The following is a 14,844-nucleotide window of genomic DNA, read 5'->3' as shown; positions in this document are numbered from 1 at the left end:
CAGTCAACTTATAAACGTGTTAATGCTGGAAAACATTAAGTTGTTGTAAATTAAACTTTTTGGAGAAAAAATTCAGTGTTTTCGGTCTAGTTTGACTTTTTTTGCCTCTAAATTCAGTACATACATAATAAAGTACGTAACACGTAAATATTCTTTATAAATAACATGGAAATTATATAACTTCATTTCCATGAGTAATTAGCTTAAATACTTTTTTGATTCAAGGATTTGTACATTTGCTTGAATCCCCCATCATCACGAACAAAATGCAGATTTTACATGAAAGTCTTTATTTAAATCTCAGTTAGAGGATTAGATTTCAGTATTTCTGTACTTTCTGCTGTTTTTCCTGCAACAATCACAAATGTAGGAATCTCCCGGGCGGCAGGAGCCCAAATATAGAAGCTGGACAATAAAAGAACTTCGAGGCTGTTGAGGGAAACATGATTCCTCTGCTGCTGTGGAGTCGTGACCTCAGAGCTTCTCGAGGTGACAACTTGGACCCCTGAGACTTCAGCCGAGTTTGGAGGCGCCTCAGAATGTGTTTGGACCGCCGTCCTCTGGGCCCGAAGAAGGCTGGCAGAGTTTCTGTCTCAGAGCTTCACAAGAAAACAGAAAACACAGCAGGGCGAAGAGCAGCAGGAGCAGCAGAACTCAGCTCAGATCATCGATTTTACGCTTCCTGCTGCTGCACCAACATCTGCACAAGAAACTTTGTTGGAAATCAACTTCACTTCCAGCTACACTGGATTCTACTGCAGATTTCTGTGATTTAAATAGTTAAAAAGAGAATATTTCAGGCATCGATTATGTCATTCCTTCTGGATAATCCCTGTGTTTCCCACGTCAGATAATTAGCTTCAGATATCTGCAGCTGAATCGTAACTGGTGTTACATCCAGTTTCAGAGATCCACAGTTTAATTGTACCTCAAGACATCTTTAATTTCCCTCAATTTAACACATCTACATCGTTGGGAAATTAGGTTTGAACTGGTCAGTGTGATGCTGTAGATTCTCAGACTGAATCCAGCTAAGATGTAATCATGGATATCGTCAAAGTCCAGTCAGAAGCTTCAGTGAGTCAACAGCAACCAAGACTTCATGTAACGGCTGATTCACCTCCATGTCAAAGCAGCCTGAGGACCAAGTTCTGATAAAAATTCCACCACATGCTTCTGATGAACGCTCCTTTGATGATCTGGTCTTTCCGTTTCATTTTCCAGTCGTCTCTTTCTACCACAGCAGCCTCCATCACTCCTAACACTGTCCATCCAACGGTGTCCAAGATCAACCTTCTGCTGATGGTTTTAGGTTCTCCTGAAGAACGTGGAGGTGATCCTTCTTCTTCATTATTCCATTTACTTTGTGGAAAACTGCAGTTCCACAGAGCACGATACTGCCACCACCATGCTTGATGGTAGGTTTGGTGTTCTTGGGATTAAAAAAAAAGTCTATGAACCACACTAGACAGTCTGAAAAAGGTCTAAAACCGGGACCAAAATCAAACCTATACCAGCCCAAAAAATGTTCAGAACCAGAAACCAGTCCCAGAAAAGTCAAAAAACAGTTCAAAATCATGACAAAACCAAACCTAAACTACTCCTAAAAAAATCCAAGTAAGTCTGAAACCAGTCCTCATCCAGGACCAGAGCCAGAGTAAAATAAATCCTAAACCAGCTTTAAATCACACCCAGAACCAAGACTGAAACCAAACATAAACCAGTCCCAAGAAAGTTCAAAACCAGTCCAACATACAGTCTGAAACCAGTCCTAAACTAGTCATTAAAAGGTCTAAAACCAGGACCAAAGTCAAACCTTAAACCAGTCCAAAAAATATTTAGAACCAGTCAGAGCACAGTCTGAAACCAGTTCTCATTCAGGACCAGATCCAGAGCAAAATCAATTCTAAATAAATCCTAAACCAACTCTAAACCACATCCAGAATCAGGAGAATGAAGACCGGAACCAAACATAAACCAGTCCCGAGAACACTTCAACAGCTTTGGGTGTTGCTCTGGATATTTTATTTTTAACATGTGAAATGATGTAAGAAGAGCAGAACCAACATTTACCTGAACTTTAGCGATGACATCTACGGTGTTTGATTCACAGTTTTCATCTGGATGATTTTCCATCTGAAGGAAGTTTGTGGGAACTAAATGCTGGGTTTGAAAGGAAAAGTTCTGTAAAGTTGTGATTATTTCTAAAAGTCTTGTTGTATCATGTAAGTGGTTGCTATTATCTGTACAGTCTGTTGGCTTGAGTGTTTTACCTCCATAAACATCATGTTTTAATTAAAGTCTGTGTGCTGCTGGTGCTTAAAGGATCCTTATCGTCTTATATGAGCGGTGGAACGTCTGGATCGTCTATGAAACCTTCAGACAAATGATCGGCTTCAGGTGGAGTCGTCCTGTTTACTTCCAGCGGACCTTCTTTGGTGCTTCGCCGTTGAACGATGTTGGCGATGTCGAAGGATGTTCGTTTACTGGGATCAACCTCCAGCCTCTCAGGAAGATCGTTTTTATTCCTGTAACATCAAAGAACGAAGACAGTCAGACGTCTTCTCTGGTGTCAACAGTAAGCAAAAGAAAACTTTAAGAACAGAACTGATTCAGGACCCAGCAGACTAAGGATGGAAGTTAAAGTTTAAATACACCGGATGGTAGCCAGGTTAGTTTTTATGGTTACCAGCAGAAGCACTAGCATTTCTGGATGTTACTTTTCCACGCCACTTTTAGCTAACTATTTTACCAGTGTAAACACAACTTTAGCCGTTGTTTTTTTGTTTATCCACAACATTTAGCACATTGTTTTAACTTCTGTTTTTTAACCATTTATAAACCATTTCATCCATTTAACCACAAACTAAGCTCTTTCTAAAAACTATTTTAGGTGATTATTTAAAACATTTATCCGTGCGTTTTTGATATTTCAGCTTTTGAAGCAAATTTCCTATTACCTTTATCAAACTTTGTGAAATTTTATCTACTACTTTTAGTAGATAGTTTCAGCTGTTTACTCAGGCTTACCTCTTCCCACCGTTATTTTAACATTGACGTTTTATCCATTTATCCATCTTACCTTGTTTTTCAGCTTTTTCAGCAAACTTTCCGTCATCTTTAGCTAATTTTTTCAAACTGTTTATCCACAATGTTTAGCTTTTCACTGCTTGTCTGCTTCATATATAATATTGTAGCATGTTATTGTCAATACTACCTATCTTTTGAACCATTTATCTACCATTATGTCCATTTTTAGCCTTTTCTTAGCCATTTATCTACCATTATATATAATATTGTAGGTTCCTATTCTTACTATATAATCTGTATTGCATATAGTATTGTAGGATCTTGACTCCAATTAATCCAATTTCTCTGTTGGAAAGCATTGTTTGTTTTTAAAAATGTGCTGTATAATGACAGATTTTCAGCTACATTTATCCATGTTTTGCATTGCTTTTAGCACTTTTAACCAAGTATTCACACTCAGCCTACTTTAACATTGATTATCCACCCATTTATTCAATCATTTCTGTTTATTTATTGACTGTCAACACTTGGTAAGCTTGTATTTTTTTGATGTATTCCTCGACTTCTTATTACAACTTAGAAAACTCCTTTAGATGTGGAATATATCAGGGAATAAATGTGTTTTATGGTTATATTGATGTATCTGAATGTATGAAAGAAATCATTTCAGTGGTCTTTGTATTAAAAAGTAGCAATGATTCATCAAGTTTGACGTGTTTCTGTTGTTTCTGTAGAGGGAAACTGACTCTACATGCTGTTTAATTGAATAAATCAACACCTGAGAGCGGCCTGCACAGTGCAATAGTGGTTAGCTCCTTCACCTTGCAGCAAGAAGATCCCCGGTTCAAATCCCGGCCTGGTCCTGGGATCTTTCTGCATGAAGTTTGCATGTTCTCCCTGTGCATGCGTGGGTTTTCTCCGGGTACTCCGGCTTCCTCCCACAGTCCAAAAACATGCTGAGGTTAATTGGTTACTCTAAATTGTCCGTAGGTGTGATTGTGTGTCTGTATATGTAGCCCTGTGACAGACTGGTGACCTGTCCAGGGTGTCCCCTGCCTTCACCCGAGTCAGCTGGGATAGACTCCAGCACCCCCCATGACCCTAGTGAGGATAAAGCGGTGTATAGAGGATGGATGGATGGATGGATGGATGGATGGAACACCTGAAAGCTCTGAACCTTCTCTGGGGTCAACAAGCTAAACAGAAACCAGGAGTATAAATGTTGCTGCAGAAGAGTTTCAGATTTAGTGCAGGAGATGTGATGTACGGCGGCGCAGTCAAACCAGCCACTATAAATACGACAGTGGATGTCTGCGGCCCGGTCCAGGTGTTATACGACATGAAGCTGCTGCAGCATTAATAAATTATCTACCACACACTCCATGTGTTTAGTATCTCAGCAGGACATCCGTTTTCCGTTAAGGAGTCTCCTGTGAAGATCTGAGGAGGAAAAACGTGCTGCAGGATTTCAGTTATTCCAGTTTTACGGTCAAAAACACCTTAGATCGTCTGTTCAGTGACTTAATATCTGTCACATTTGAGCTGTTTTTGTTAAATTGTTGCGTCTTGAAATCCATGGGTTTATTCTTATTTTTCATCATTTTTCTGTCTGTAATTTTGCAGCCTAAAATGACCTGAAAATGTGTGAAAATTTGCACACACATCAGGACCGGCGAAAACTTAGATATTTTAGTGAAACACAGAGCTGAAATTTGGCCAGGATGGGTGATCAAAAGCTATGACAATGCTCTGCTGAAGTCTGAGGGCGTGCTGTGTTGTTCTGCTGAATTATGTTTAACATCAGAAAAATATCATGAAAACTGAACTTTAGGAGACGTGGTTCTGTGATTAGAGTTGTGTTTTTGTTGTTGTGTTGTGCTGTTGTTGTGTTGTCTGTTGTGTGTTGTTTTGTCATTATGTTGTTTTGTGTTGTGTGGTGTTTTGTTGTTATGTCATTGTGTTGTGTTGTTTTGTTGTGCTGAGTGTTGTTGTCTTTTGTGGTTATGTTGTTGGTGTGTACTTATATTGTTTGTTGTGTGTTGTTGTGTTGGATTATTATTGTTTAACATCAGAATAATGTAAGGAAAGCTAAATTCCAGGAGACAGTAGTTGTCGTAGTTGTGTTTCTGTGATGAGACTAAAATCATCATCAAATGTTTGTTTCATAAATAATGTTCATGATGGTTGAGTGTTTGTGAGTCTCTCAGCTGAAATCTGAACTCAGATTCAACCCTGACAAAAGATCAAACAGCATCAATGTAGAAGAGAAACCTCTGAGGAGACGAGCTGACTGAAGTTATTATCTGCAGATGCTTTCAGAGGCTCCTGATTGGAAGAACCTCCATAAATTCATCTCTGGAGGGTTGATGGTCCATCCCAACACATTAAACCCAACCGGAGCCTGCAGCCACCAACGGCTTCCGTTTATTCATTGATTTATAATGTTGGAGCCTGAAGATGAGAGTCTGATTACTGAATCTGTGGACAGCTGGTTGATGAACTTTATCGAGTTCATTTTATCATAGTTTACGATGTTTAGACCGTTAAGACGTAAAGTTTGGCTCATTTTTATCCACTAATGGTACAAAAATGTACCATAAATACTGATCAGATTAAAAACTACAACATGGACGGACAACACAACACTCTCCCAGACTGACCGACAAATTTATCTGAATTAATTTAAATGAAATTATCAACATGTATGTTAGCTTAGCATGCTACAGTTGCAAATCAGCACCAAACACAAAGTACAGATGAGCCTGATGGGAATGCAGCTGATGTTTTTCAGGTTTTTGACCCTAAATCAAAGGACAAATTTGTGCAAACTCCAGTTTAATTCTATGTAATTATCAACATGTATGTTAGCTTAGCATAGTAACATTGACAGACACATTTTCCAAATGTGTCTCATTTTTTGTAATATTTTGTCTTGTTATTGTTGTTGTTTGTATTTTTGTCTGACTTGTCGTTTGTCTCATGGTTTTGTTTGTCGTTTTGTGTCTTTTTTGTCTTGCTTGTGTTGTTTGTCCATTTTTCTGTCACTGTGTGTCTCATTTTTGGAATATTTTCTCTTGTTTTTGTTGTTTTTTGTCTTTTTTGTCTGACTTTTGTTGTTTTGATCATAAAGTAAAATACTAGACTGTTAATTGTTCTTTTGTTATTTTCCGTCTCATTTTTGTTGTTTTTTTGTCTTTTTATCTGACTTTTGTCATTTGTCTCGTTTTTGTCATTTTGTTTCTTGTTTTGTCGTTTTGTGTTTGCTTTTCGTCTTGCTTGTGTTTTTGTGTCATTGTCATTTTTTGTTTTATTTTATTTGTTTTTTGTCTCGTTTTTGTCGTTTTGTGTTTATTTTGTCTCGCTTGTGTTGTTTGTCCATTTCTTTGCCATTTTGTGTCTGGTTTTTGTAATATTTTGTCTTGTTTTTGTCTGACTTTGTCATTTTGATCATAAAGTAAAATACTTTATCATTCATTTCCAGGTGACTAAATGTTGTGTTCCTTTGTCGACACTCTGTGATCTGGAAGTTGTAATGTGGAAATGATAAACTGAGGCTGAATGTTGCTGAAACTGAATTTTTTTTTGTAATTTCAGGTTGCTCATGATGTTTTATAAAAAGGAATCATGAGGAGTTGTGGTTACTTACAGGTTGTTATGCTGTGGTTTTACTGGTCACTGGAGATTGGACTGGACTGAATGTGGAACCTGAACTAAAATGAGTTTGATACTCCTGGTTTACAGCCCTCATGGCTACTTTTTGCAGGACAAAGCTTTGTGCCACGTTGCAAACATTTCATAAAAACAGCTCCAGGAACATGACCAAGAGTTCAGGGTTTAACTTCCAGGATTTAAAGGAGCCTGAAATCACAGAACACCTTCAGACGTCTGAGGAGTCCTTCATCTTGATAAAATACATCTGCTGCATCTGAATTCATTACAGAAACAGCGCCGGCGCTAATTACGCCCCCGTCGGTATCTGCTGTACGATATCCGTCCATAAAGTGGGAACCAGAGGCGAGGAGGAATTAATGAAATGTGCTGATCTTCCAGGAAGAGCGCGGCCATTATAATTTAATCTGGTGCTCAGCGGCCGACGGTAAACAGCAGCAGGATGCAGGAGGAGCATCCTTCATTACTCCCAGCATCCTCACACTCCTTTATGGAGACGAAGCCGCCGGAGGACAAACGCTGTACAGTAAGAAGTGGCTTCATTTACTGCGGGACAATCAGCAGAAGACGGGGAAGTAATTTGGAGGCTTTTCCTGCTGACGGGGGAGAACCAGAGCGACTATTTATAGACAGGATCGTTGTGGATATCTGGATGAGACGTAGCAATAAACAGTGGAGGTGCAACAGAGTTTGTAGTTTACTGAAGAATAAAATGAGTAACAATGAATAATAACTAAAAAAGCACTCAGAGATCAGTCCTCCTCCAAGGCTGCTCATTCCCCCATATGTCAGAAATGCAGCATTTGTTTATTAGTTATTGATGATCAGAAATCACAGCAACATAGAATGTGTCCATTTAATATAGATGTACCTACAAATAAAATGACCTTGCACTGAGCACAGGCGTGTGTTCTGCATGTTAACGTTATGTACGGATCCCGGATCACGTGACCTAAATATGTAGCGGACGACAGGAACTGATGGGACTCAGAAACAGCCCCACAATGTAATCAGTTGTTCCTTGGATCATTTCTGATGGATAAGTCCTGATAAGTCCTCAGCGGTGGATTTGTAGTAGGATCACAATCATGTGATCATCAGCAGGAAGTGACAGTGTTCACTTGTTGTCATGGTTACAGTTATCTTTAACAAATCTGTGGATCCAGACTATAAACTGTATCTCTGCCAAAATCTAATCACTTGGTCCTTGTGTCATTTCTGACCTTCCCTGAAAATTTCTTACAAATCTGTTTCTGAATAATGTTGCTAACAGACAGACAGACAAACTTACGCCGATCCTCACATAACTCCACCATGTTCCTTGGTGGAGTAATAAAGAAGAGAAATGTAGAGTGAACATTCCAGCTGAAGGGCAGAGCTCCGACACCAGACCAAGATCAAAACAACAAACAGAAACTTTTAATCAGATCCGTCCGTCATAACGCCTGATTCTACAGTTTCATTCATCAGACGTTTGTATCCAAAGCGACGCCCATCTGAGAGTAGATCCAACACCAGCAAGGATCTAGTCAGGAGAAAACAACCTTGATAACAGCAGTAAAACTAGTTCTAGTGTGATAGTAGGACCATGGTGTCTACAGGTAGTACAGACGTAAAAGGACTTTTAATTTTTTTTGTGATGAAGATTTAGCCTGTATCTTAGCTAGCTTAGCTAACACTTGGAAATCATCACTAAACACGACGTACAGATGAAGGTAATGGAAAATGAGGATAATTAGCCGCTAACTGAATCGTTTAGTTAGTAAAAAAAAGTCCAGACTAAGACAATTAACATGGAACTGAACCAAATATGTGACTAAACACGGCAGGCGACAACTTCACCTTCAATTTCTGGCTGCAATCGCTTTTTTGTGTTTGACGGTTCATCCTTGGATGAAGTGATGGATATAAAGGTGTGTTATAAAAGTCATCCCGCATGTTAGCCTAGCATGCTAACAGTTGCCAGTTAACTAAACACAAAGTAGAGACGAAGTTGGCCGGGAATGTAGCTGAAGTTTTGCGGGTATTTAGTCATAAATCAAAGTATTGGAAAATGTCACCCAACAATATAGCTCACAATGCTAACTTTCTGCTGTTTAGCAGGTATAAGAGTTATCCTCTATCTTAGCATAGCATGCTAACATTTGGAAATCCCCACTAAACACAAGGTGCAGATGAAGGTGATGGAAAATGTGGTTAAATTAGCTGCTAACTGAATTGTTTTGTTGGTAAGAAAAAACAAACAAAAAAAACCCAGAAAATCGAGAAAAACCTGAAACTGAACCAAATATGCGACTAAACATGGCAGGCGATGACTTTACCTTGAATTTCTGGCAGCTGTACTTGTTGTTTTATGTGTTTGACGGTTAATCAGCGGCTGTTCTGAATGATTTAAAGGCGTGTTCTTCTTTAACTGACACCGTGTGATGGAGCTAAATGAACCTGGGGCGTATTAATGATAAAGAGTAGGGTCTGAGGCGGAATGTTAAAGATTCACGACTCCTCGGTCTAAGTTTAGCTCATCTCAGAAGCAGGTACACCTGATGGAGTCATCAGAGGCTCGCGGCCCCGAGGTCGGTCGTTGTATCTAATGAGCTCTGCGGACCGTCAACAGCTTATTATCAGCCCACTGATAACTGCACATGCTGCAGTATTGATGAATTCATTTGTTGAGACGTCTGCAGGAGGTCAGAGGACGAACACGGCAGCAGTTCTTCCTCAAAATCAGATCAGCCCTGAGGGACAAAAATCCTGCTTATTATGAGGCGACTGATGGATTATTACGTGGTTTGAGGGCCACTCCGAGGCTTCCTGTGGCCCCAAAGAGGATTTAATAGAGTCAAAATATGTAAAATATGTAATTTACAGGTTTAATACGACAAAGATCAGTGTGTTTGAACGTAATCAGGGCAGATTTCAGCTGTTGGATTGGACTAAATCTATAAAATGACCTGTATAAACATTGAAATAACAGTTGTAAAGAGTTTTATGCTCTTCATGAATCACTTCCTGTAAATTCTGAGCTTGTCGTGATTCATGAGTTTAAATTATAGAGATTAATAGATTATAGAGATTAATTAAGAGACGCAAATGAATGTGTAGCTGTGAGAATTAGACTCGAGTTCAATGAATGACCTAAAATCACACAACATACTCCTGACAAATTCCTGAAAAAAGACAAAAAATAAGCAGATTTTCTGAGTGATTTACAGAAATAATAAAACAAACAAACAAAAAACAATCATCAACCATATTTTTTCCCAAATCCCCACAGCTGTTACCAATAGTAGAAAAAACAGGTATTTAACAGTCTCCATGTTTCCAGACTTTTCCTCTCTACTCAGCTCATCATCTGTAGAAAGATGTTTCAACATGTTGATATGAACGGATCTCCAACAACCTGCTCCTCTGTTCACCGTTTCTGAGCATGTTGTGTTTTACTCTGTCTGATTGTAAGTAAACTAAGTAACTAAAAAAATGTCCAAAATGACCAAAAAAAGTTCAAAATAAAATTGTCACAAATTACTTGAAATTTGTCCAAAATAAGTCAAGTTTGTCCAAAATGACAACATAAACTGATTGTCAATAAATGTCATGACTTTAGGCTTGGATTTGGGTCATTTTTCCAGTGGAACCAGCACATTAAATGATATGTTCAAGAACTGTTGGAATTTTGAAAATCTGCTTCTGTTTTTACAGTTTTTTCCTCTGATGAATGAGTTATTTGACTATTTATTATATCAAGATGTGTAGAATAAAGTGATTGTGAATAAATATCACAATTTGAAGCTTAGATTTGATTATTTTTTAAATTAATTTCTCTGATAAATGGTGACATGTTGGTGATTTTCACATCAGCCAGCAGGTTTTGGGACTCGGGGGTTTAATACAATAACACAGATTCAGCTCTGCCGTTGACCTTCCCCCTTCTAAAATCCACTCGGGACGCGATCACAGCGACATGAGCTGTGGGCTTCAGGTCTGATCTAATGATATAGTTCCCACTTTGTTCTGCCTCGTGACATCAAATCCATTTCAAACCCGACCGCGGCCTTTAGAGGCGTCTCCATCCACCCCGGAGGATGAATATAGAGCCTGTGGGGAAGCCTGGGGTCAGAGGTCGGCCTTAATCGTGGTAAAATGATGTCATAATTCAGCGCCGCTCAGCTGTCATCTCTCCGCGTAGCTTAGCAGCTCAGCATTTCGTCTGCCGTTTAATCGGAGGGTTGAGAACACCACCAGGGCTCTAGATGGGTTTGATGGGGACACGTGAAGGACAGGAAGCAGCTCTCGGTCATAAAATGGAAATGATGGCGTGGAGACCAGCGAAGCTCCAGGCGAAGAGACGAAACAGAGGCTCAGTAAAACGGCTCTGATGTGGTCATTAGGAGGCGAAGCTGAACTGATCCAACGTCACATTTCAGCCTCCAAACCACACAGGAACCAGAGCTGTAAATAATTAATGCTGCTGTTGGTTTAGACATTAAAAAATACTGGAAAATACAGTCTGTCCTATATATGTTCACACAGTTCCAATGCATGCTGGGAAATGCTCTGCAGAGGTTTATGATGCTTTATTTTACCCAGGTTTGGACCACTGTGGAACGGTTTCTCCCATTTATAACGAAGAATATAAAATTTAAACTCTAAAACAGTGGACTGGACATTTATGTAAATCAGGTTTATGTAAGAAAGGTCGCTTCAGCTCTCTGTTCTCCTGTTTTATGAGTGGATTTTAATTCTAAGCTCATTTTGTCCTCATTAAAATAAACCAAAGTGCAGAGCATGAAAGTCATTTTTTACCTTGGAAGGAGCAGTTTGACGAATTAAAAGCTTCGTCCGGGACTTCAAACGACTCCGGCTGAGCCTCGAGGTGCAATTATTTTGTCAAACAAACTGCAAAATAACACATGAACTTTACCCTATTTTCCCTTTTCTATTTTAATCATGTTTCAGGAAAACCTGCTGTCAGGCTGACACAAGAGGTCTGTTATTAAATAAGTGTCTGACGGGAAAATTCATCTGAATAAGGGCTAACACTTAATAGCATAAATTACACATGACAGACAGTGCCAGGGCGCTAAAAGGGCTAATTGTTTTTTCCACTGACACTCTGATTAGCTGAGACCTAAGAGTAAAACATGACGGCAAAATAAATAACAATAAAGTCCCTTGTGGATAAAACAAACACACACTAATCCAGTCTCAGTTCTACCAAATATCAAGGATGCTAATTAGCCACAGTGGGTCAAAAATAAATGAAATTACAGATTAGAAAAATGATTAAACATTTTTGATCTAAAAGAAAAGCAGTTTTAATTAGCATCAAACCGCATTATTCTCATCCTGCTACATCTCTAACACGTGTTCCAACTGTTAACTTCAGGATAAAACAGAGATAAAGACATTTTAAACATCAATTCTTAGCTTCAAAGTCACTGTTTCAAACATTATTTATTTGTCTGAGATTATTTTTGTTCTTTATACTTTTTTTTTAAGGAGTGACTTTCACTAACTGCTCGATCATTAATTTAGCCTGTCAGCAATTCACGAACAACCGTTTCATCTGTTTATCCATGCATTTTAGCTAATTACTTAATTTAGCTAACTATTTCAGCTTTATAGCCATTACTTTTAGGTTATTATTTGTTTTAGCTAAATACTTTAGCTGTATATTCACGACTTTTAGCCAGCTGCTTTGTGTAGCTAACTATTTCAGCTGAATATCCACTGCTTTTAGCTGACAGCTTCTTCCCATTACTTTTAGCTAATTATTTGTTATTGCAAACTATCTGCTGTATAGTCATTAGTTTTAGCTAATAGCTTCTTTTAGCTAACTATTTCAACCGTGTATCTGTGACTTTTAGCTGATTGTATCTTTTAGTTGACTGTTTCAGCTGCAAACCCATTACTTTTAGCTAATTGTTTGTTTATGCTAAAAAAAAATTGGCTGTACATTCATTACTTTTAAGTCTTTTTCTTAGCTAACTAGTTCTGTTGTATATCCATTGCTTGTAGCTGATAGCCTCTTTAAGCTAACTATTTCAGCACTTTAGCCATTATTGTTAGCTCAGTGTTTCTTTTAGCTAACTATTTCTGCTGTTTATCCATTACTTTTGGCTGTTTTTCTCATTAACTCATAACTTTTTGACAGTTTCCGTGCGCACAGGCTAAGTTTAAACCCTAATTTATTGAACCACAATTCTGATGTTTAGTTCTCCAAATAAACATCCTTCATTACAGTGCAGGTACTCTGGCCCTCCTCGATGCTGTTGTTAGGAACTGGCCTTTATTTGTTCGTGAAAGTACAAGCACTTATTTGAGACTGCCATTATCTGAATATCTTCCTAGAGAACTGGCAGCACTTCATAACACTGCTGACTGTTTTCCAAAACATGCTGTAGTGTCTTTTAGGCCAGTCGATCACAGTCAACATCATGTCTGCTTTTGTTTTTGCAACTGACATTGAGTTGATGATGAAGTCAGGAGTGCAGATTGATCTGAAAAGTCTCCACTGTTTTTCCTTCCAGCACTAATGCAACTTTAGAGCAAGTTTAGCATCTCTGCACATTGATTTCCCTCCAACGGTACAAGAAACAATGGAAACCAATGACGAGCTGGAGGAAAGCAAAACATACTGGAGAAGTCTTTCAAAGCGAAATACTGTTTTAGTGTATTTCATTTACTTCATTTAGAAGTATATTAATTAATAAACATGGTATTAATTTTTAAGGCATTCTTACTTTGGTTTGCTTGTTTTTTAGTGTGGGGGCATTTTGTTGCCGTAGTTTGGGTTCATTTGTTGAGGGTAAATGTAGTATTAGAGGGTAAATGTAGCATTAGAGGGTAAATGTAGTGTTAGAGGGTAAATGTAGTATTAGAGGGTAAATGTAGTGTCAGAGGGTAAATGTAGTGTTAGAGGGTAAATGTAGCTTTAGAGGGTAAATGTAGTATTGGAGGGTAAATGTAGTACTAGAGGGTAAATGTAGTGTTCGAGGGTAAATGTGGTATTAGAGGGTAAATGTAGCATTAAAGGATAAATGTAGTGCCAGAGGGTAAATGTAGTGTTCGAGGGTAAATGTGGTATTAGAGGGTAAATGTAGTATTACAGGATAAATGTAGCATTAGAGGGTAAATGTAGTGTTAGAGGGTAAATGTAGTAATAGAGGGTAAATGTAGTATTAGAGGGTAAATGTAGTGCCAGAGGCTAAATGTAGCATTAGAGGGTAAATGTAGTGTCAGAGGGTAAATGTAGTGTTAGAGGCTAAATGTAGTATTAGAGGATAAATGTAGCATTAGAGGGTAAATGTAGTGTCAGAGGTTAAATGTAGTATTAGAAGGTAAACGTAGTATTAGAGGGTAAATGTAGTGCCAGAGGGTAAATGTAGTGTTAGAGGGTAAATGTAGTATTAGAAGGTAAACGTAGTGTCAGAGAATAAATGTAGTATTACAGGATAAATGTAGTGCCAGAGGGTAAATGTAGTATTAGAAGGTAAATGTAGTATTAGAGGGTAAATGTAGTATTAGAAGGTAAATGTAGTGCCAGAGGGTAAATGTAGTATCAGATGGAAGGATGTACTGAGGCTCCAACAGATGTAGTAAACCTGTTTTCTCCCCATGATGTTGGTAAATGCAGATCAGCTGTAGTTCAGAATCAGAAAACTTCAGATTCAGAAAATTTGTCCCCAGGGAGGCGATTAAAAAGGCCTGGTTCTTCCACCAGATGGAGCCTCTTCCTGTTTAATGCTGTAGAGACCAGAGGAGGTGTCACTCAGACTACAGTTCATGTTAAAGCAGAGAGCATTGTGGGAGTTTAGCAGCAACAGGCACCATGACAAAGACTTTTGTGAAAATGACCTCCAACCACAGCTAATATATTCATGATGAGCTATAGTCTAGGATGAGGACAGTGATTCCATCCATCCATTCTCTCTATACCGCTTTATCCTCACTAGGGCCGTGGGGGGTGCTGGAGTCTATCCCAGCTGACTCGGGTGAAGGCAGGGGACACCCTGGACAGGTCACCAGTCTGTCACAGGGCTACATATACAGACACACAATCACACTCACATTCACACCTACGGACAATTTAGAGTAACCAATTAACCTCAGCATGTTTTGGACTGTGGGAGGAAGCCGGAGTAC

The 14,844-nt window shown here is 38.7% G+C and overlaps 1 protein-coding gene across 3 annotated transcripts in view; it reads right to left on the bottom strand.

The window, feature by feature from the left end:
- Window positions 1-269: 269 nt before the first annotated feature.
- The window catches only part of dnaaf11 (dynein axonemal assembly factor 11), a 61,748-nt gene continuing 47,173 nt past the window's right edge, over window positions 270-14,844 (bottom strand). For 2 of the 3 annotated variants that reach the window (XM_051953855.1, XM_051953854.1), the window contains one exon: window positions 270-2,528. In XM_051953855.1, the coding sequence (XP_051809815.1) occupies window positions 2,339-2,528 (190 nt within the window). In that variant the 3' untranslated portion in view covers window positions 270-2,338. The remainder of the gene's footprint in view (window positions 2,529-14,844) is intronic. The other variant, XR_007944370.1, reaches the window with a different exon arrangement.

The sequence above is a fragment of the Acanthochromis polyacanthus genome, chromosome 9 (assembly GCF_021347895.1).
Source record: "Acanthochromis polyacanthus isolate Apoly-LR-REF ecotype Palm Island chromosome 9, KAUST_Apoly_ChrSc, whole genome shotgun sequence".
Classification (NCBI taxonomy): domain Eukaryota; kingdom Metazoa; phylum Chordata; class Actinopteri; family Pomacentridae; genus Acanthochromis; species Acanthochromis polyacanthus.
Note: the sequence above shows the minus strand (reverse complement) of the source record. Positions and strands in the feature narration are given on the sequence as shown.